The sequence below is a fragment of the Triticum dicoccoides genome, chromosome 5B (genome assembly GCF_002162155.2).
Source record: "Triticum dicoccoides isolate Atlit2015 ecotype Zavitan chromosome 5B, WEW_v2.0, whole genome shotgun sequence".
In the NCBI taxonomy this organism is placed as follows: domain Eukaryota; kingdom Viridiplantae; phylum Streptophyta; class Magnoliopsida; order Poales; family Poaceae; genus Triticum; species Triticum dicoccoides.
In genome coordinates, this window is record NC_041389.1 from 477575328 (window position 1) to 477598484 (window position 23157).

The 23157-nt window shown below is 45.0% G+C and overlaps 1 protein-coding gene across 1 annotated transcript; it reads right to left on the reverse strand.

Annotated features, from left to right (window-relative positions):
* Positions 1–787: 787 nt before the first annotated feature.
* Positions 788–4694, reverse strand: LOC119310961 (probable glucan endo-1,3-beta-glucosidase A6). The gene is made up of 3 exons (XM_037586583.1): positions 4572–4694; positions 3110–4471; positions 788–1046 (listed from the first exon to the last, which is right to left on the reverse strand). Exons 1-3 carry the CDS (start codon positions 4642–4644, stop codon positions 1009–1011), a joined length of 1473 nt encoding a protein of 490 aa, XP_037442480.1. The 5' UTR covers positions 4645–4694; the 3' UTR covers positions 788–1008.
* Positions 4695–23157: the final 18463 nt, after the last annotated feature.

Consider the following 23157-nt stretch of genomic DNA (forward strand, 5'->3'; position numbering starts at 1 on the left):
AATGGACCTTTCAGAACAAGGATGGCAACTGCAACCTGATCATCTCACCACAATTTTTGTCAGCGAGCCATCAACACTTGCGGCAGGAAAAGTCTGCATAGTACCAACTCTGTGCCAAATTGTTAGAAAGATGCTAATGTGGAGTTGGAGATGATAGCTTCAACAAGCACATGGCTGTTAAGCTAAGAATTGGTGTACACTGTAAGGAACCATCCAATTCTAGTCAGTAAAATGAAATCATCCTACATGTTGCTAAATGCATTCAGAAAAGGGGAGTTCATGGTGCTCTAAACCGAACACCAGTTTCGTGTGTGCATCTCATTCCATTAGATGAAGTTGTCAAGATACGACCTTCTACTTACGCTTAAGACAATATCAAAGACAGTCCAGATCCAACTGTACTGGGTCAACAATATGTCAGCTGATTATATTTTGGCAACAACAGATCTCATGCACATCTTGTGCACATCAATATCTGGATCTCCAAAGTGTGGGTCAAACTCTCTTGGCGGAATAATTAGTTGTTTTATTGCCCGTTATAACCCTCATGTATCATTAACAGAATAGATTAACCACGGAATCAATCAGCTATGGCCAGCACAGCTATGGCAACTGTGACGAGGAAAGGACCAGTGATGGAAACGAGTGAGAGGTGCGTCGTGGCTTTGTGCAAAATTGTGCACATTGGCAGAGAGTGAAGTAGGCAAGTGAACGTTGCATTCCAGTAGTAGGCATGGGACAGACAAAAGAGACAAAAGGATGAGATTGTTAGTGCCAAGTGACAGGATTAGCGAGAGCCAGTAACAATAAAAATCAGAGTGACTATCATTTCAACCGTCAACAGATGACGTACAGTACATGAATGATTTTGAAACAAGAAAAGGACAGCGGCCTAACCACAACGAAAAACGGTCAAACGGACGGTCAGCTATCACTGTTACTACATCAGAAGGTTTGAGAACATCAGTAGCATCATAATACACCACCCTCCTTCCTTGTATGAATCAATCAGCCCAATGAACTGCTGAACTTGCAGGATCCGTGGCCTGAAAAGGGCAGAGTTAACCAGTTAACAACAACTTCCCCGCAAAAGAAAAATAAATAAATTCCAGTTAACAATAACCAAAGGCTAACAAAATCAGTTGCATGTCGACGCCCTATCGACATCAGAGGGGAACACATGTCAGTTGCTTCAGAAAGTAGAAACCGCTCATACAGTCATCATATATGTAGCTTCGAGTAAAGTTTCTCAGAAGTGGTAGTGTTGAGATGATCAGGTTGCAATTGCCATGCTTGCTCTGAATAATTAAGTCCTCAAGAATCATTGGTATGTAACATTAGTAAGATATAATTATGTGCTTTGTAGCTGGAGATTCTGATTTCTTCTTCAAGTAATAATGGAAAGGCTTCTTTATGCTTTCCAGACCAGATTAACACTCTGCGACATAATCTTTTACCAAGTTTAAGCTAAAACGATAGGCGAAAAGAACCGAGAGAAAGACAGGCACGCAAGCAGGCAAGCAGGAGTACGTGGATGGATGGGCTTCAGCTCTGAAAGGAAACTACCCCTACTACCTACAGCCATCAATACTCGACAGTCGACACCCATCCTGTGCAGCTTATGAGAATTCGACAAAAGCGTACGAGAAATGTTCTGCATACTGAACCCTGACATTTTCTAAGTATGTGCAGAAATTATGATTCTGTATCCACCCTACTCTCAAATGTATCAAGGACTGCCGATTCAGATAACCACTGCCTGCATGCTCATGCCGATGGCAGACGGGCAATGCAGTCATGCGGATGCAGGGTGTCCAAAGGTAATGTGAAATGTGCAGTTGGACTTTGACTCGATCAACAGTGCACCTGGGTTTAGCATTAAAAACCAATGGAGAAACGACAGCCAGCTCTACTATGCCTATCAGAATGGACCTTTCAGAACAAGGATGACAACTGCGACCTGATCGTCTCAGCAAAATTAATTTGTCAGCGAGCCAGGTGTACATAGTCACCATGGTAGGATTCTCTGTGCCATATCACCATGCTAATGTGGGGTTGCGGATACTAGCTTCACCTAGTCGGTAAAATGAAATCAGCTAAATGTTCGTTAGAGGGGAGGGTTCATAATGCTCTAAAGCGCACACCAGTTTCAGGTGCTCATATCATTCCATAAGATGAAGTTGTCAGAGACGACCTTCTACTTATTCTTAAGACACTATGCAAGACAGTTGAGATCGAAATGTCTGGGTCAACACTATGGCTACTGATTATATTTTGGCAACAGCAGATCTCACGCACAACTTGTGAAGATCAATATCTGGATCTCCAATCCAGGGGTCAACTCTCTTGACAGAATAAAGGGTTCTCTTATTGACCGCACAGTTCCATTATAATCATCATATATCATTACCAGAATACATTATCAAGGGCATCAATCAGGTATCGGCAACAGATGCCTAAAGCTTACTGGCTAGCAACTAATTGTAACTGGCAAGCATTTTCAAATATCTCGATCCTAATCTCTTTAGTGAACCACCTACCTAAGATATGTGAGTACACCAGATGCATCACAACAGGGACATCTGGTAGTATAATATCAGGAGAGACGTTAGGACAATTTGATTTCATCGCCCTAATCGTCATTATAATAAGTAAACCCTCCGTAGCAGCTAAGCACTGCATCGGATGGATCTCCTAGTTTGGAATGACCTGATTGATCCAGATTTGGTCATTTGAATAAGCCGATGTAATCTCAGGTGACAAGTTAAAACAGTTTAATTTAATCACCCCGATGATACCTAGAAGCAAGCTGGTCCTGTACTGTTCTCCTAGACTCTATAGCCTTGGCTACTTTCGGAAGGTTCATCCCACGGCCAGCTAAAGAAACTAAAGACACTACCTCTTTTGCTCATCTGAAAAATGTACTATCTATTCTGTTCACCACGTACTGCTAACCAACGCCAAGAGTACACAGTTTCATTAACCCAATGCACAAGCTCAAATAATCTAATGTACTTGCAATGTTCATGCATAAATCATTTTATCTTCATGTACTAATAATTTCACAATGTATATAGAGCAGAGCAGTGTTGAGTTTGAGCATGCTTACTTGGGTCCTTGATGGTCTGCTCTGCGAGGTTGTTGAAGTAGCACGTAGCTCCGGTCTTCCTGAACTGTTGCCAGTAGGAGTTGAAGGCGTAGCTGGCGTGCGCCACGCCCGTGTTGGGCTGGAAGCACTCGCCGCCGGGCTGGATGGCGTCGCACGTCCCGTTCCCCTGCCCGCACGCGTACGTCAGCGCGTCCCCCACCGCCGTCTCGTTCAGCTTCCTGCCGGCGTGGGCGGCCAGCACGCACCATATCGGGCCCTTGTACGGCGTGTCGTTCTCCGGCGCCGGCAGCGGCGGGTACGCCCACAGCGGCCGCCGCCCGGTGAGGTCGACCGGGTACACGGCCGTGCCGTTGGCGTGGTAGAGGCCCCAGTGGCGCTCGGTGCCCGGGCCGGGCTTGAGGTTCTCGTTGTAGAGGGAGAAGACGAACACCGGCATCCTGGCGCCCGGCCGCGCCGGCGTGCCGGGGTTCCTGGCCATCCGCGCCGCGAGGTTCCTGTTGTAGACGGCGGCGTTGCGGACATTGGCGCCGATCTGGTCGTAGTCGCCGCCGTTGGGCCAGCCGGTCTCCGCGATGGCGATCCTGACGCTCCCGTGGCCGAGCTTGGACATGGCGGCGCCCACGGCGTCGAGCATTTCGTCGAGCAGGTTGGTGTAGGTGAGCCCCGTGCCGGGGTCGACGTAGCGGGCGCGCGTGGCGGCCTGGAGGAGCGCGTAGTCGAGCGGGACGGTGCCGTTGCTGCCGGCCCAGACGAAGTAGGTGTAGGCGTCGACGAAGTAGTAGGAGTTGGTGCCCTCGAGGAAGCGGAGCAGTGGGCGCATGACCTGCTCGGCGATGTCGGGGCGGAACGCCGCGGCGGAGGGCGGGCGCGGGAAGGCGCCCGTGACGAGCGCGTCCATGGCGAGCGTGGTGCCGAGCTTGACGCGGCTGACGCGGCGCGCGCGGAGGCTGCGGTGGAGGTTCTCCATGGCCGGCACGATGCGGGTCCAGGTGGAGGCCGTGATGGAGCCGTCGGAGAGCACCTCGTTGCCGACGAGCAGGTACTTGACCCGCGTCCGCGGGAGGTAGGGGAGCAGGTTGTCGGCGACCCAGCGGTCGGCGGCGGCGTAGGAGGCGGCCAGGTCCGGGATGATCTGGTTGGGCACCATGATGGAGACCGCCATGCCCGTGCCGGCCAGCGCGCGGAGCACCGCCGGGTTGGCGTCGTAGATCTTGACGGAGCCCGCCCCCGCCGCGCGCAGCAGCTGCACGGACCGCCGCGGCGTCGGGATGTTGTCGGCCACCCTGCCGTAGTTGACGCCGAGGCCGCGGCCCCGCCCGTGGCCGTGGCGGAAGGGGTTCCCGCTCCAGCTCGCGTCCGCCGCTGCAGGAGCAAAAGAAACGGACAGAGCAACGTAGCACACGTCAGCAACTAGCGCGGGTCAGGGTGGGTCGTCGGGTGAGCGGGCGGAGGAATGGCTTACCGTGGCAGGCGAGGGCGGCGAGGAGGAGAAAGAGGAGCGGCCGGAGGGGGGAGGCCGCCATGGATGCCACCATGGCCCTGCTCTGTTGCGCGCGGTCGTGCGGAGTCGCCGTTGGAGAGCGAGCGGGCGTTGACGTGTGGAGGACCAGAGGGGATCGATGAGGGGGGTTTAAGTAGGGGTTTAAACCCGAAGCTGCTTTGACGACGGCAACGGTACAGTCGGAATCACACACCACTCAATTGGGCAGACGTGAGGAGACGCGGCTTTTGAGTTTTGAGTATCTCATCGACATCATTGACACAAGTGGCGAGCTGAGACGGCAGTACTACATTACCTACGCCTCTGATCTGATTCTGGTTCAAGTACGCGTACGTGTACAGCGAACACATGCTCCGACCGTGAGTTGGGACTGTGGAGCTCTGAGTTCGGGGGAAAAGAAAAGAAAAGGCAGAAACAGCGGCAAAGGGGAAGGGAAATTGTGCCGTTGCGTGGCTTGCTTTTGTTTTTGCACATCGGATCCTGCATTCCTGCTGGCTGCTGTTGGAATCAAAGCTTTGGAGACGGAGACCGACGGGGTGAAGCTGCCTTTCCGGCACGTCTCGTCTCGCCGGGTACCGAGCCGTGCCACAACGGTGCGGGTTTGGCCCTGTTCCAACGGGACAAAGGCTGCTGCCACGGCCATCCTCGGGTGTCCCTCTCTCCAGAGTCCAGACCACGACCGTCTGAGATATTTTACGCCCGACGAAGTTTCCGTCGCCTTTTCCCCCGTACTTTCTTTTCAGGCCAGGGAAGAAAGCGCGTGGCCATTCTCAGCACGTCTGTCGCCGCATCGCACCGGCCAGCCAGCGCTCGTCTCTCCCGTTCGTCCCCTCCCATCCCATGGTGGTGCGCGCGCAGGCGCAGCGGCAGCGCACCGTGCCGGTCGAGGCGGCAGCACCTCCCGCCCCGTGCGCCATACCACCACAAATCCACAATCCACAAACACAGGTCGAGGTCAACTCTGCTCTACCTCGCCTCACCGTCAGCAGATCGGGAAATGGGGCAGCTGGGCATCGTCTTCGGAGAGAAGCTCCTTCTGCCTTTTCCCGTTTGATTGAGATGAAAGCTCATTCTGCCTTGCCACTCGCTTCTTCTCAAGTCGGCTTTGTTTTTTCCTTTTTCTTTGACAGTCTGTCTGAAGGTGGCTTTGCTAGTGCCTTTTCTCATGTATAAAAAACCTCTTTCTCGCCCTCAAAAGGATGAGGAAATTGCCACCAACTTGTATATATACATTACACTACTATACGTAACACACTGCTTCGGTACAACCCCCTAAAACGTATAATGGGTAGTATGGTCATTTCACATTAGGTATAGGAATACCCACCCCGACGCCGTACGTCCGCGTGCGACGTCGTACGCCCGCCCGCGTATGCCGCACCCGTCATTATACGTACGCCCGCCCGTGTACCCGCATCCGTCGCCGTACGTCGTCGCCATACGCCCGCAAGTCTCCACGTTGGCGTCGATAGTTATTGGGAAAAAAACCCGACATGGTAGCCGCTGACGCCCGCCGCCGAAACCCTAAACCCTAAACGCATCCACACCGTCTCAACGTCGGCCCCCGTCTGCACGAAGTCGCCCTCGCCCGGGTCACCGCCCAAACAGGCCGCCGCACATGCCCCGACGCCGTTGCCGCTGCCGCCGCGTTCCATTCCCGTCGCCCAGATGGCCGCCCACCCGTGATCTTCGTTGCCGCCTCCCTCCGCGCACTCCGCCTGCTACGACCGACCATCGTCCTCACGCCGTCGACATCTGCCTCCGCCGGCCAGCAACGTCACGCCGTCATCACGTTCGTCATCAGATAAAATGGATCCGACTGAAATCCTCACCGCCGTGCAAGAGGTTGGTTTGAGACGTCGTTGTGCTTGATGAACAAATTGTTTTAGGGATGATGTTACATGTTGTTTGATTGATCTTAGAATTTTTTTAAACATGTATAGTTAGAAGAGGAGGGCGATTATGATGGCGATGATTACGGCGAGGACAACGAAACCTCGTCACTGAATATGGATGAACCTGTTGAGGAGAACTACATGAGTATGGATGAATCTTATAGTGGCAATGTAAGTGTGATCAATGTTGATAAAAACAATAAATATGATAAACCGCACGGACAATTACATGTTTTTTTGCATCATGCAGCGACATGGCGATGATGATGATGATATGGATATAGATGATTCATTTGCTGAAAATGCACTCCGGGTATGTTTTTAAAAAAATGAGAGAAGAAATGGCATAATAACCATATGAGCGCTTACATGTATTTTTTTGAAATGTGCGAAGATGGACGAGGACGGGGACTTTGTGAGGAATATTATGGACGATGAAAGTAACAAATCGCACGTTGATGCATCTCATGATGACAGCTCCAACAAAGTAAGTTTTGAAACTTACATACATTAGATATTAAAATAATAACTGACTGACATAAATGGTTTCATGCATTAATTTACAGGGAGATGCAGATGGTACAAGCGGGAAGGATGAGCATGTTGGTGATGATCTGTTTAATTTTGACATCGAATTTGATGAATATCAGCAAGAATCATTGGACATGCATTGGACGGTCATGAGGAAGACATTCAAGTCACTAGGAGAGGCTTATATTTTCTATAACAAGTATGCTTACGAGCGTGGTTTCAGCGTAAGAGAGGACTCACTGAAATATTCGAAAGGTCCTGAGGGAACTAAGCGCTTGAGAAAGTATCTGTGTGCGAGAGCTGGGAAACGACAGGCAAAACTTTGTACAATGGAAGGCAGGACCCGCAGGCTGAGAGGGGAGACTCGTTGCTTCTGCGATGCACATATAACTTTGAAACTTGATAAAGAGCGTGACGTTTGGTATGTCAGCAGTTTCAGTGATGATCACAGTCACGTTCTAGCTAGACCGGATGACGTCACGTTTCTTCGGTCTCATAATCAGATAAAAGAATATCAGAAAGCTGAGATCTTAACTATGGCAGGTGCTGGAATCAGGAAACATATGATTTATGATAATCTTGTCAGTAGGTACGGGTCATATGCAAAGGCTGGTTTTGGGAGGAAGAAGCTTTATAACATGTGTTATAGAGAAAAAATGAAGTTGCTTGCGCAAGGTGATGCAGACACTGACATTGGGACCATGATGAGGGATCCATATTTCTTCTTTGAGCACACTGTCGATGATGAAGGAAGGCTGAAAAACATATTCTGGTGTGATTCTCAATCACGTCGAGACTATGTTGACTACGGTGATGTGACCGTCTTCGACAACACATACAGGATGAATAGGTATGGCATGTCATTTATACCTTTTGTCGGTCTGAACAACCATTGTTGCACCACGGTATTCAGTTGTGCTCTTGTGTCTGACGAGACGGAAGATACATATGTTGGCTACTTCAGACGTTTTTGAGGGCTCACTGTCAGAAGAGGCCCAGGTCAGTAATTACTAATGGAGATGCAACTATGATTAAGGCCATCAGAAAGGTACTTTCGGAGGTTTGGCATCGTCTTTGGTGGTGGCATATTGAGAAGAACATGCAGAAACACCTTCATCATAAGTCTCTAAAGGAGTTCAGGTCTCTACTTTATTATGCCACTTCAAAAAAAGTATTTGAGGAGAGATGGGCAGCGTTTACCGCCAAATGGCAGTCGGAGAAAACAAAGACATGGTTACGTAGGATGTACAAGAAGAAAAGGCTTTGGGCTGCATCCTATCTGTATGGTGGGTTTTTCCTAGGTATGCGAAGTAACCAGCGAAGTGAGAGTCTGAATTCATGCCTTCACTTGCATCTACACTCCGGTATGACTATTGTTGATATGAGTGTGCACTATGAGAACTGCATAGTTCGTCTTCGTGAGAACGAGGCACATGACGATTACACAAACTCAAAGACAGTCCCAGTACCAGTATTGGACGAGTGTAAAGATATTGAGAAATCAGCTGCCCGTGAGTTCACTACGGCAAACTTTTATATCTTACAGGAAGATATGAAGAAGGCACGGGAGCTTGAGGTCCTTGAGAGACTAAGAGGAGCAGACACTCACAGATTCATACTGACATGGAAGGAAAATAGGGATATCAGATTCACTGTGGACTACACCCCAGGTCACTCCGAAGAAACCGTGAAGTGCAGTTGCAGAAGTATGTATCACAAAGGACTTCCTTGCAAACATATTCTTCACGTTCTGATTCAGCTACGCTTATGTGAGATACCTAAGGGTGTGTTTGGTTTCTGGAATGGACTGGAATGTCACAGGTCGGACCCTTTCTTGGGCCTAGTTCTCGCGTTTGGTTTGTAGGTGGAATGGTAACCAACTCGTTCCTGCATACCGAATATTCGGCCTAGATGCGGAACCGAGTGGAACCTCCAAATCGAGCGGACGACATGGAACCGTCTCCCTCGTCTCACTCATGTCTCCCGCAAACCCTGTTGACCGTCACCTCCGCTGCCTCCCCTCGCCTCTCTCCCTCCCCGATCTGCTCCGCGGCCCTGATTCCTTCCAAACCTCGCCGCCGGCTCATTCTTCTTTTCTCTCTCGATCTGCAGCACCACACGGGAGTCACGGACAGGGCAGAACTCCTCTCTCGATCTGCAGCTGCGTGGTGGCGTTCTTGCAGTGGGGCGGCGGTCTAGGTGTGATTCCGGTGGACTCATGGTTCGCTCGTCCGTTCGTCAGTTAGATGGCCGCTCGTCCGTTTGCAGCTTGACCCTCTCCTTCCTTTTTGTTTCCTCAGATGAGAAAGTGCGTGAGGACGACAACAAGCAGTGGAAGGAGCGACGGCCGTCAGCGCTGGAAGCGGCAGAATGATTTGTTGTCTTTCCAAGCCATGGCCAGCGGTGAAGGCTCAGTTCCTCTCCCCTGATGGTGATTTCTGCAACTCACCGCAGCAAGCAGTGTACAGATGGATCTGTATGAGTTGCAGAATTAACTCTGGTTTTACAATTATTCATTAGTTAACAAAGTACAATGTATGTATGTTACAGAATAAAAAATACATGGTTAAGTATGACACTTGTGTAAATTTCGGATTGGATGTATATTGTTTGCTTAGCTCCAAAATGTTTGTTTGTATGCTTGTGAATGCTCTTTGTTAACTGTTTGTGCTGCAAACAAAAATAAATATGTTGCTGAAAATTCAAAAACTACGCATGTAGTTCAGTTTGTAAAGGCTATATTTGTTTCACATTGTACAACATCTATATATGGGAGATAATCTTGCCATCCATATAAAAGAAATGAGTGGAATTTTGTCCCATTCCATCTCTCCAACCAAACACGGGAACATAACCGTTCCGTTCTATTTTTTAGCTCCAACCAAACATAAGAATGGAACCGACCCGTTCTCCTGGAATGGAACCGTTCCATTCCATTCTATTTGGTTCCTCAACCAAACACACCCTAAGTGTTTAGTACTATGGAGGTTGAGCCAAGTTGCAAGGGGTGGACTTCCCGTGAAGCGCACTAGCGATCTGTTTGCGTGGGGATGGACAGGTGCAGGGGACAGAGCTAGGTACATCGAGTTGACTATCTTATCTGCTGAAGCAACTCATAAAGCATGCCATAAACCATTTTTATTCGACAAGTTGAAGGCGGCTCTGAGGGACATAATAGATAATGATTACACTGAGGAGGATGAGCCTAGGAGGATGAGCCTGGTGTGGAGGAAAAGTTTGTGAACGATGATGCATTTGAGCCTAATCAAGATCATGGTCTTGTTCGTGATCCCGCAAAAGTTAACACCAAAGGCGCACCAAAATAGAATGTTAAAGGTCGCGGTAAGGATGATCCTGATGTCACTAAAAATGGGCGACCTAAAGCTTTTGATGAGAAAAGCAAACGTCAATGTGGACAGTGCGGTCTTACAGGTCATTATAAGTCCACGTGCCCTAAAATCCTAAGTATGATTTTCGTATGTTCTTGTAAATCTTATTGTCCAAACCAAATTTATTTGTTTATTGTGAATTAACACATATCTTACTGTTTTTGTATGTAGGAACTTTGCTTGAATTCTGGAGTATGGAAGATTGCTTCGCCCTTTGATTGAAGACATTTTTTTGATGGATTGCTTCTATCTATGAGATCTTTTTTAATTGTTAAATTATGTTATATGAGACTTATTTTACTTTGTTGTTGTCAGACTTTGTTCATGTCAGACTATTTGGTAAGATACCCACATAAGTATTTGTTTGATGATAGACTCTGTAATGCAAGAAGTATTTTTATTCTGTTTATTTTGATGTGCTCATTATGCACTGTAGTACCGTCGCTGTTTACTATTGGTTTTCTGCACTGTCGCCGTCGCTATATACTGTTGATTTTCTGCACTGTCGCCGTCGCTTACAACCCCGTCGTTTTTAGCCTTTTTTTAAAAAAAAAGCCCGACAAGTGCGCCGGCGGCACTGTCCCACAGGGCAGCGTCGGACGGCGGCAGCAGAGCGAGTTAATTAGAGGAGTTCGACTGCCTATGTTCCGCCGGGTATATAAGCAGGTCGTCGCGCGCTCCGTCGGGCGAGGTGGGACTAAACATTTCCCATCGCCCCGCGTGGTACTTGGGTCGTCGTTGCGTGCTCCGTCGGGTTGCAAAGTGCTATTGGGCCGGCCCACGCGGTCACGCGCGTCGCTGCCGACACGGCGGCGGCGATGGGAAATGTTTAGTCCCACCTCGCCCGACAGAGCACGCGACGACCTGCTTATATACCCGGCGGCACACATGCAGTCGAACTCCTCTGATTAAATCGCTATGCTATCGTCGCCCGACGCTGCCCTGTGGGACAGTGCCATCGGTCCAGTCTGACGTCAGATTGGCCAGCGCACGTGTCAGGCTATTTTTCAGAAAAAAGCTAAGAACGACGGTGTTATAAGCGACGGCGACAGTGCAAAAAAAAAACAATAAACAACGACGGCACTACAGTGCATAATGAATACATGGGCATTTTTTTAACATTTACAAGTATAGAAAAACATGGACTGCTATATCCAAACAAGTTGACGACGGCAGAAGTATGAATATGAATAATTCGAATTTAAAGACGACGACACGAACATAAAATAATAACCCAAATGTCATTCTCGACTTAAATATTCAAAATAGTAGTGCCTTCTTCGTCACAAGATATCAGAGTCGAAATAAATGTAAACATCATTTGAGCCTACAAAATTTTCTAGTACATAAATTTTGCCACATTTATTTCTTCTTTGCAAGCCGGGTAACACACTGCTACCAACGACCAAACAATATTCAAGACATAAACCCACGCAACAATATAATATTATAGTATAAGAGCATCTCTAATAGATCCTGTAAAAACAGTCAAATCCTCATATTTTTGATACAGGTAATAAAAAAAGCATTGAATAGAACTTGTAAAATAGCATATCTAGTAAATTTTTTTTACAGGTTCCCGTACATTAGTGCACCCATCCGTCATATATGAAGGAGTCGAGCCATTTTTTGAAGGTCTTGTAAAACCGGTCAACGCCAGAGCAGGGGGCCTCACGACATCACGCATGAGCAGCGAGCAGGCGGAGAAGCTCGGCAGCGACCGGCCGGAGCATCCTCGGAGCACGTGGCTGGCCAGAGCATCGCCGGAGCAGGCGGCAGGCCCGCTGCTCTGGCCGACCGGAGTTCGAATTTGTCCATGCATGCGTCCCAGGGAAGAAGCGTGAGGAGAAGAAAAACAAAAATAATATTATGTTAGGGTTTACGGGATATGTTCCGCCCGATTCCTCATAATACCGTAAATTCGTTTTAAGGGAATCTTTATACTGTTTTTATAGGTGGTGTTTTTACGGAATCTGCTACAGATGCTCGAAGTGTGTCTCCAACGCCGAACCTTAGGCCACCCGCAACCGTCCGGACAGCACGGTGCGAACGTGTTTTGCCATCTAATGCGGGCCTGTATTGGGCGGTCCGCACTTTTTCCCACAAACCGGAGACAAACTAGGGGGCTTTGCGGGCTTCTGGAACACTGCCAAGTCTGCTTTTGATTGCCTTGGCCCACCGAAAACCCCTCTCCTATGCCCGCCCGCATTCCCACCCGAAGCCATCCGGACGCATTTATGGCAGGCCAGAGCAGACACGGCCGCTCACTAGAGCCGGCATTAAAGCGGCTCGCCGGCCAAGAGCGCTGCCCGCTGCTCACGCCTTCTCTCTGCATTGAAATGGCATCCGTCTGCCTGCCTACCTTCATTAAATCGGCGTGTGTGCCGAGGGACCTACTCTGGCGCCTCGAGCGCCACACGTCCGTTCATGTGCGGGCCGGCATTAAACACCTTTCGGGTTGGCTCCTCGCATCCGCCCGCTATATAAATGTGGTGAGGCGCCGAGCTATAACCACACCTCACCTCCGCTCTCCATCTCCTCCTTGTACAACACCCACCATGGCCTCCGGCGAGCATAAGAAGGAGTTCTTTGGCATTGCAGCAGTCTCACTTGCCCAATGAGCCAACCCGATATTGGTTGGCTTGCCGACAAACCCTTCGGATCTGGTACCACTACCAACTCCTCCTCGCCCTTCCAAGCTGGCCAACACCGTCTCTCGGCAACTCCGCCGTGAGCAATGGCGGCAACACGTTAACCAGGTGGGGAAAGAAGCCATGTCTGTGGAGGCCAACACGTCCGCAACAATAGTGGACACCGAGGCAAAGTAGATCATCGGAGCCCACCGGTGCTTGGGTCCCACGAAGGCCACCGCCACCACATCTCCGGGCAACACAACCGGTGATTGCTACTTGTGAGCCGCATTGTGATTTTCCCTGAAGAGGAAGAGTGAAGCAATATAGTAGCTAATAAGTATTTCCCTCAATGAGATCCAAGGTTATTGAACAATAGGAGAATCACGCAAAGCCTAGTGAACAGTACCTGCACACACAAGAGCAAATACTTGCACCCAATGCTAGCAAGAGGGTTGTCAATCCCCTTGAACTCGTTACTTGCAAGGATCAAATCTGGTAGTGGTACATATATAAATTTTAAAACAAAATAAAAGATAATAAATTGCAGCAAGGTATTTTTGGTTTTTGCAATATGATAAAAGTAGACCCCGAGGCCGTAGTTTTCACTAGAGGCTTCTCTCTCGAATAAATAGCATACAGTGGGTAGACAAATTACAGTTGGGCAATTGATAGAAAAATGCATAGTTATGATGCTATTCATGGCAATGATCATGTATATATGCATTACGTCCGTGACAGGTAGACCGAAATGATTCTGCATCTAGTACTATTACTCCACCAATCAACCACTATCTGGCATGCATCTATGCTATTAAGTTAATGAAAAACAGAGTAACGCTTTAAGCAAGATGACATAATGTAGACAGAATAAACTCAAGCAATATGAATAAACCCCATCGTTCTACCCTTAATGGAAACAATACAAATACGTGCCTCGCTACCCCTTCTTGTTGGGAAACGTACCATGTAATTTCAAAAAAATTCCTACGCTCACGCAAGATCTATCTAGGAGATGCATAGGAACGAGAGGGGGAGAGTGTGTGTCTACGTACCCCCGTAGACTGAAAGCTGAAGCGTTTGACAAGGCGGTTGATGTAGTCAAACTTCTTCTCATTCTGACCGATCAAGCACCGAACGTACGACACCTTCGAGTTCTGCACACGTTCAGCTCGATGACGTCCCTCGAACTCTTGATCCAGCAGAGTGTCGAGGAAGTAGATGAGTTCCTTCGGCACAATGGTGTGGTGATAGTGATGGTGAAGTGATCCATGCAGGGCTTCGCCTAAGCACTACGAGAATATGACCGAAGGCATAAACTGTGGAGGGGGGCGCTACACACGGCTAACAATAGTTGATATCTGTTCTAGGCGGCCCCTCCCCATGTGTATATAGGTGGGAGGGGGAGGGGAGTAGCCTTGGGGCGCCCCAAGTAGGAGGGATCCTACTTGGGCTCCTGCCCTAGGCCGGCGCCCACTTCCTTCTTTTGGCGATGAGGGGAAGGAAGGAGGAGGTGGCGCCTCCCCTTTTCCTTTCTCCCACCAAGGGGGAAAGGCAGGAGGAGGTGGCGCCTCCTCCTTTCCTTCCTCTAGGGTCTGCGGCCAGGGAAAGCCCGTATATTTGCCGGAGTTGCCCGAAACCCCTTTCCGGTGACCCGATATGTACCCGGTACCCTCCGGAACACTTTCGGTGTCTGAATACTATCGTCCTACATATATCAATCTTTACTTCTCGACCATTTCGAGACTCCTCGTCATGTCCGTGATCTCATCCGGGACTCCGAACAACATTTGGTCACCAAATCACATAACTCATATAATACAATATCATCATCGAACATTAAGCATGCGGACCCTACGATTTCGAGAACTATGTAGACATGATCAAGACACCTCTCCGGTCAATATCCAATAGCGGAACCTGGATGCTCATATTGGCTCCCACATATTCTACAAAGATCTTTATTGGTCGAACCGTTATGACAACATACGTTATTTCCTTTGTCCATCGGTATGTTACTTGCCCGATATTCGATCGTCGGTATCTTCATACCTAGTTCAATATCGTCATCGACAAGTCTATTTACTTGTTCCGTAATACATCATCTTGCAACTAACTCATTAGTCACTTTGCTTTCAAGGCTTCTTATGATATGTATTACCGAGAGGGCCCAGAGATACCTCTTCGATACTTGGAGTGACAAATCCTAATCTCGATCTATGCCAACCCGATGAACACCTTCGGAGATACCTGTAGAGCATCTTTATAATCACCCAGTTACGTTGTGATGTTTGATAACACACAAGGCATTTCTTCGGTATCCGGGAGTTGCATAATCTCATAGTCGGAGGAATATGTATTTGACATGAAGAAAGCAATAGCAATAAAACTGAACGATCATAATGCTAAGCTAACGAATGGGTCTTGTCCATCACATCATTATCCTAATGATGTGATCCCATTTATCAAATAACAACACATTTCTATGGTTAGGAAACTTAACCATCTTTGATCAACGAGCTAGTCTAGTAGAGGCTTACTAGGGACACGGTATTTTGTCTATGTATCCACACATGTATCGAGTTTTTGGTTAATACAATTCTAGTATGAATAATAAACATTTATCATGAAATAAGGAAATACAAAATAACAACTTTATTATTGCCTCTAGGGCATATTTCCTTCACTTCTGTCATGAGATGAGGACACTGCAAGATTGAACCCATTACAAAGCAATTCTCCCATTGAAGATAAATCAATCTAGTTTGCCAAACCAAACGGATAGATCGGTGAGCAATACAAAGCTATAACAATCATCCATAATAAAGTACAACAACGACACTATTACTTTCAATAAATAATCTGATCATAAACCCATAATTCATCGGATCCCAAAAAACACACTGCAAAAGAAGATTACAGATACGTCTCCAACTTATCTACAATTTTTTATTGTTCCATGCTATTATATTATCATCCTTGGATGTTTTACAATCATTTTATAATCATTTTATATCATTTTTGGTACTAACCTATTGACATAGTGCCTAGTGTCAGTTGCTGTTTTCTGCTTGTTTTTACATCACGGGAAATCAATATCAATCGGAGTCCAAACACAGCAAAACTTTTTGTGGATTTTTTTGGACCAGAAGACAGAAGTTGGGATGAAGAAGTACCAGAGGGGTGCCCCAAGGGGGGCACAACCCACCAGGGTGCGCCTGGGGTCCTAAGCGCGCCCAGGTGGGTTTTACCCACCTTAGTGGCCTCCCGCACCGCATCTTTGCTCTATAAATACCCCAATATTCCAGAAACCCTAGGGGGGTTGACGAAAATAAATTCTAGCCGCCGCAAGTTCCAGAAACACCGGATCCAATCTAGACACCATCATGGAGGGGTTTATCATGTCCATTGGTGCCTCTCTGATGATGCGTGAGTAGTTCTTTGTAGACCTAGGGGGTCCGTAGTTAGTAGCTAGATGGCTTCCTCTCTCTCTCTCTCTCTCTCTCTCTCTCTGTATTCTCAATACAATGGTCTCTTGGAGATCCATATAATGTAAGTCTTTTTGCAGTGTGTTTGTTGGGATCCGATGAACTTTGAGTTTATGATCAGATCTATGTTTTTATCCATGAAAGTTATTTGAGTCTTCTTTGATCTCTTATATGCATGATCGATTATAGCCTCGTATTTCTTCTCCGATATTTGGGTTTTGTTTGGCCAACTTGATCTATTTATCTTGCAATGGGAACATGTGCTTTGTGATGGGTTCGATCTTACGGTGCTTGATCCCAGTGACAGAAGGGGAAACGACATGTATGTATCGTTGCTATTAAGGATAATAAGATGGGGTCTATTTCTACATAAATAGATCTTGTCTACATCATGTCATGTTCTTATTGCATTACTCCGTTTTTCCGTGAACTTAATACACTAGATGCATGCTGGATAGCGGTCGATGTGTGGAGTAATAGTAGTAGATGCATGCAGGAGTCGGTCTACTAATCTTGGATGTGATGCCTATATAATGATCATTGCATGGATATCGTCATGATTATTTGAAGTTCTATCAATTGTCCAACAGTAATTGTTTTCCCACCGTTTGCTATTTTTCTCAAGAGAAGCCACTAGTGAAACCTACGTCCCCCAGGTCTCTTCTTTATTATATCTGCCTTCACGATCTATTTTTAATTGCTTTTATTTTCAGATCTATTAAACAAAAAATATAAAAAATACTTTGATGCACTTTATTTTATTTGCGATCTATTTATCCAATCTATTACAACTTTATCCCATCTCCGTGCCAATTTCTGGTGCTGTTGCCCGAAAGGGATTGACAACCCCTTTAACACGCCAGGTTGCGAGTATTTGTTATTTGTGTGCATGAGCTATTTACGTTATGTTGTGTTGTTCTCCTACTGGTTCGATAACCTTGATCTCATCACTGAGGGAAATACCTACCGTCGCTGTGCTGCATCATCCCTTCCTCTTTGGGGAAATACCAACATAGTTCTAGCATACATCAAAAGGAATTTCTGGCGCCGTTGCCGGGAAGACATCATCAACATCAACCAGGTTCCTAATCACAAATCTCATCTCCTTGCAATTTACATTATTTGTCATTTGCCTCTCATTTTCCTCTCCCCCACTTCAGAAAAAATGCCGTTTTATTCGCCCTCTTTTTCGTTCGCCGTTTTCTTGTCAGATCTGTTTTTGAGTGCGTTCTTGTTTGCGTAGTCATGATGCCTCAAAAAAATATTATGATGTTCCTTACCCAAATATTTTGCTTGAAATTGAGAGAAGTACTAAGGAATATATGACTACACAATTTGAGCATAACAAATATTTTACTGAATAACTTAAGGAGCACTCCTTGTGTTACAGGCTATAACGAAACAACTTGATGATATTAGTAGAGAAGTTTGCAATCTCCAATCTAAGTATGCTTTTGTTGAAAGTTTGCTAGGAAAAATATCCAATGCACAAGCTACCTTAGTAAATCAAATGGCCGCCAAACCAATCTCGTTAGAAGATAAAAGTGATGAAGATCTTAAAATGATTGGTGTTTCTTCTATCGACTCTTTGTTTAGTAAAATTAAGATTGATGAAAAAAGGACTCGAGAAGATTCAACTTTAGCTAGAAGGCATCCCGATAATTCGGAGGGTGAAAATCTTGTTGAGAAAATTTATAAAAGTGGGTTTGAAGAGGTCAAAACTTTTCTAGTGATGTGCCCACCATTTTGGATTACAAAGACTTTAATTATGATAGTTGCTCTTTGGTTGATTGTATTTCTTTGTTGTAATCCATGATAAATTCACCCCATGCTTATGAACAAAATAAAGCTTTTACTAAACATATTGTTGATGCTATGATGAAAGCTTTTGAAGAAAAGTTCGAATTATAAGTTTCAATTCCTAGAAAGTTACATGATGAATGGGAACCTACCATCAAGGTCAAGATTAAAAATTATGAGTGTTTTACTTTATGTGACTTGTGTGCTAGTGTTTCTACAGTTCCGAAATCTTTATGTGATGTGCTTGGTCTTACCGATATTGAAGAATGCTCTTTAAATTTGCACTTGGCGGATTCTACTATTAAAAAGCCTATGGGAAGAATTAATGATGTTCTTATTCTTGCAAATAGGAATTATGTGCCCATATATTTTATTGTTCTTGATATTGATTGCAATCCGTCTTGTCCAATTGTACTTGGTAGACCGTTTCTACGTACTATTAGTGCCGTGATTGATATGAAAGAAGGCAATATTAAATTCCAATTGAAATAAGGAAGGGTATGGAACACTTCCCTAGAACAAGAATTAGGCCACCATATGAATAAATCATGAGGGCATCATATGGATCTAGAACTAAAGATGACAAAACTTAGATCCTATGCATCATGCCTAGCTAGGGCGTAAAATAATAGCGCTCGTTGGGAGGCAACCCAACTTGTATCTTTTTGATTTTTGGTTTTCTTGCTGTTTTCAATAAAATACACAATTATGCCTCTGATTAGATGTGTTTTTGTGGTTTAAATTAGTGTTTGTGCCAAGCAAGGCCTTTGGGATGATTTGGGTAAGAGTTGATTTGATCTTGCTGAAAAACAGAAACTTTTGCACTCACGAAAATATTTCCCATTTTTAATAGAATAGTGATTTTGAGTTGATTCTTTTTGAAGAATATTAATAAACAAATTTCTCACGTTGTCCTATTTTTTCAGAATTTTTGGAGTTACAGAAGTATTCGAAGTAGTCAGATTTCTACAGACTGTTCTGTTTTGGACAAATTCTGTTTTCTTTGCGTTGTGTGCTTGTTTTGATGATTATATTGTTTTCTTTGAAGAGTTTTTGCCATATAAAAGTTGGAATACAATAGATATAATGCAAAAATAAAATATGAATGGGTTTGCAACAATACTTATAGTAGTGGTTTGCTTTCTTATACTAACGGATCTCCCGAAGGTTTTGTTGAGTTTTGTGTGATTGAAGTTTTCAAGTTTTGGTTGATATTACGATGGATGAAGGAATAAGGATTAGAAAAAGGCTAAGCTTGGGTATGCCCAAGGCACCCCAAGATAATATTCAAGAAGTAGCAAGCAACTAAGCTTGGGGATGCCCCCGAGTGGCATCCCCTCTTTCTTCTAACAACCATCGGTATTTTACTTGGAGCTATATTTTTATTCGTCACATATTATGAGTTTTGCTTGGAGCATCTTGTATGATATGAGTCTTTGCTTGTTTTGCTTTGTGTTTTAAGTCTTGAATCCTTGCTGGACACACCTTTTTGAGAGAACCAAAAGTTATGCTATGGTTGCTCCTATGCTTCACTTAAATTTTTAGAGCCATGGAATTGCTCTAGTGCTTCACTTATATCTTTTTGAGCACGGTGTGCTTTGTTATTATTGAAGAAATGCTCTCATGCTTCACTTAGATTTATTTGGGAGTTAGTAATTTTTTTAAGAAATTCTCTCTTGCTTCACTTAAATTATTTTGAGATAAAGAAATACTATGCTCATGTTCTTCACTTATATTTGTTTGAGCTTATTAAAAGCAACATATGAAACTAGTCCCAAAGTGATAGATATCCAAGGAGGATATAATAAAAACTTTCATGAAGATCATTGGACAAAATAAACTTGGTTCTTAGTAACGGTTTTGAGATATGACGATATGATATGTGAGTCATGTTGATGAGTAATTATGCTTTAGTAAGAATATTGGTGTTAAGGTTTGTGATTCCCTATGCAAGCACGAAAGTCAATAGTTATGCAATGAAATTATATCCTACTTGTGGTGCATTATTTGGTGTTCCTTATGCTTAATGCTCGGGTACAAGATTTTTCGTTTCTTGGTCGGACGTTTCTCAATATTTTTGCTAGCCTTCATTTGCACTAAGTATGATCACTACTTGTGCATCCAAAACCCTTTAAACTAGTTTTTCCATATGAGTCCACTATACCTACCTATATGCGGTATTTCCGTGCCATTCTAAGCAAATTTGCATGTGCCATCTCTAATTTTCAAAATAAATTTCTCTTTTGTGTGCTCGTACTGCTCGCGAGGCAGTGAGGGGTGGCCGATGTTTTCCATGCTAGATGTATTATTCTCATGATGAGTGTTTATTCAGTTGTCATTACACGAGAGTACGCCAAAGGTACTAGGGATGCCCAGTCCCGAAATGAAAAATGAATTTCCTTTATGTTGTCAAATAATAAATTCCTTGGAAAGTGTTGGTATGGAGGGCACCCATGGATACAGTTAGCCATGGAAAGTGAAAGTATGGTGGAAAAAGGAATAAACTTTATTTTCTGTTTGGGAACCGCCTATAATACATCTAGCATGGAAAGTGTTGGGAACTCTAAGTTGTTTTTGTTGGTGGCAAAAGTATGCCTCCCAAAATGTTTTTATCTCTCAATTTTTGCTTTGAGCTCTGGCACCTCTACAAATCCCTACTTCCCTCCGTGAAGGGCCTTTATTTTACTTTATGCAATTTTATTTTCAACTTGAGTCTCCATCTTCTCTTATAAAGCACCAACTAAGGGGCACTATGATCGTACTTGAGCATTGGGCATAGCTAGTACTCAAGTGTGTTTGATGAATGGATCAATGATTGAGCATAATGGGCTAGGGGTAACTTGCTTTAGCGTTAATATTTTGAAAGACATGGTTGCTTGTTGATATGCTTGAGTATTAAAGTCTTCGTGTAAAAACTAGACTATTGCTTTGAACCATATAAAAGTACAAATGTCCATGCTACAAAGAAAACAATATGCGATGAACATGTTAGGCAGCATTCCACATAAAAAATTCTGTTTTTATCATTTACCTACTCGAGGACGAGCAGGAATTAAGCTTGGGGATGCTGATACGTCTCCAACGTATCTATAAGTTTTGATTGTTCCATGCTTTTATATTATCATTCTTGTATATTTTACAATCATTTTTAACCATTTATATCATTTTTTGGTACTAATCTATTGACATAGTGCCCAGTGCCAGTTGATGTTTTCTGCTTGTTTTTACATCGCATGAAATCAATATCAAACGGAGTCAAACACAGTGAAACTTTTTGTGGATTTTTTGGGACCAGAAGACACAAGTTGGGCCAAAGAAGTACCAGAGGGGTGCCCCAAGGGGGGCACAACCCACCAGGGCGCGCCTAGGGGCCCAGGCGCGCCCAGGTGGGTTATGCTCACCTTGGTGGCCTCCCGCACCGCCTCTTTGCTTTATAAATACCCCAATATTCTAGAAACCCTAGGGGATTCAACGAAAATCAGTTCTAGCCGGTGCAAGTTCCAGAAACACCAGATCCAATCTAGAAACCATCACAGAGGGGTTCATCATGTCCATTGGTGCCTCTCCGATGATGCGTGCATAGTTCTTTACAGACCTACGTGTCCGTAGTTAGTAGCTAGATGGCTTCCTCTCTCTCTCTCTCTCTCTCTTGATTCTCAATACAATGGTATCTTGGAGATCGATATGATGTAAGTCTTTTAGTGATGCGTTTGTTGGGATACGATGAACTTTGAGTTTATGATCAGATCTATGTTTTTATCCATGAAAGTTATTTGAGTCTTCTTTGATCTCTTATATGCATGATTTATTATAGCCTCGTATTTCTTCTCCGATATTTGGGTTTGTTTTGGCTAACTTGATCTATTTATCTTGCAATGGAAAGAGGTGCTTTGTGATGGGTTCGATCTTACAGTGCTTGATCCGAGTGACAGAAGGGGAAACAACACGTATGTATCGTTGCTATTAAGGATAACAAGATGGGGTCTATTTCTACATAAATAGATCTTGTCTACATCATATCATCATTCTTATTGCATTACTCCGTTCTTCCATGAACTTAATACACTAGATGCATGCTGGGTAGCGGTCGATGTGTGGAGTAATAGTAGTAGATGCAGGCAGGAGCCGGTCTACTAATCTTGGACATGATGCCTATATAATGATCATGGCCTGGATATCGTCATGATTATTTGAAGTTCTATCAATTGCCCAACAGTAATTGTTTTCCCACCATTTGCTATTTTTCTCGAGAGAAGCCACTAGTGAAACCTACGGCCCCCAGGTCTCTTCTTTATTATATTTGCCTTCGCGATCTATTTTTATTTTCTTTTATTTTCAGATCTATTAAACCAAAAATACAAAAATACTTTGCTGCACTTTATTTTATTTGCTCTCTATTTATCCAATCTATTATAATTTTATCCCGTCTCCCCAATTTCTGGCGCCGTTACCCGAAAGGGATTCACAACCCCTTTAACACATCGGGTTGTGAGTATTTGTTATTTGTGTGCAGGAGCTGTTTACGTTGTGTTGTGTGGTTCTCCTACTGGTTCGATAACCTTGGTATCATCACTGAGGGAAAATACCTACTGTCGCTGTGCTGCATCATCCCTTCCTCTTTGGGGAAATACCGATGTAGTTCTAGCAGACATCAATTACATCGGATAGAACTCCATGGATATCATGGAGGAGTTTGTATTGAAGATCAGAGAGAAATAATAAGCCATCTAAGTACCATCTATGGACCCGTATGTCTATCGTAAACTACTCACACATCATTGGAGGTGGCATCAAGGACGATGTAGAAGTCCTCC

Excerpts from the sequence above, each read along its gene's own strand:
- LOC119310961 (XM_037586583.1), bottom strand. The coding sequence starts at position 4,644 with ATGGTGGCATCCATGGCGGCCTCCCCCCTCCGGCCGCTCCTCTTTCTC. Across the intron at positions 4,472-4,571 it reads CGCCGCCCTCGCCTGCCACG|CGGCGGACGCGAGCTGGAGC; the intron begins GTAAGCCATTCC and ends TTGCTCCTGCAG. Across the intron at positions 1,047-3,109 it reads GCAGACCATCAAGGACCCAA|GCCACGGATCCTGCAAGTTC; the intron begins GTAAGCATGCTC and ends TGCCCTTTTCAG.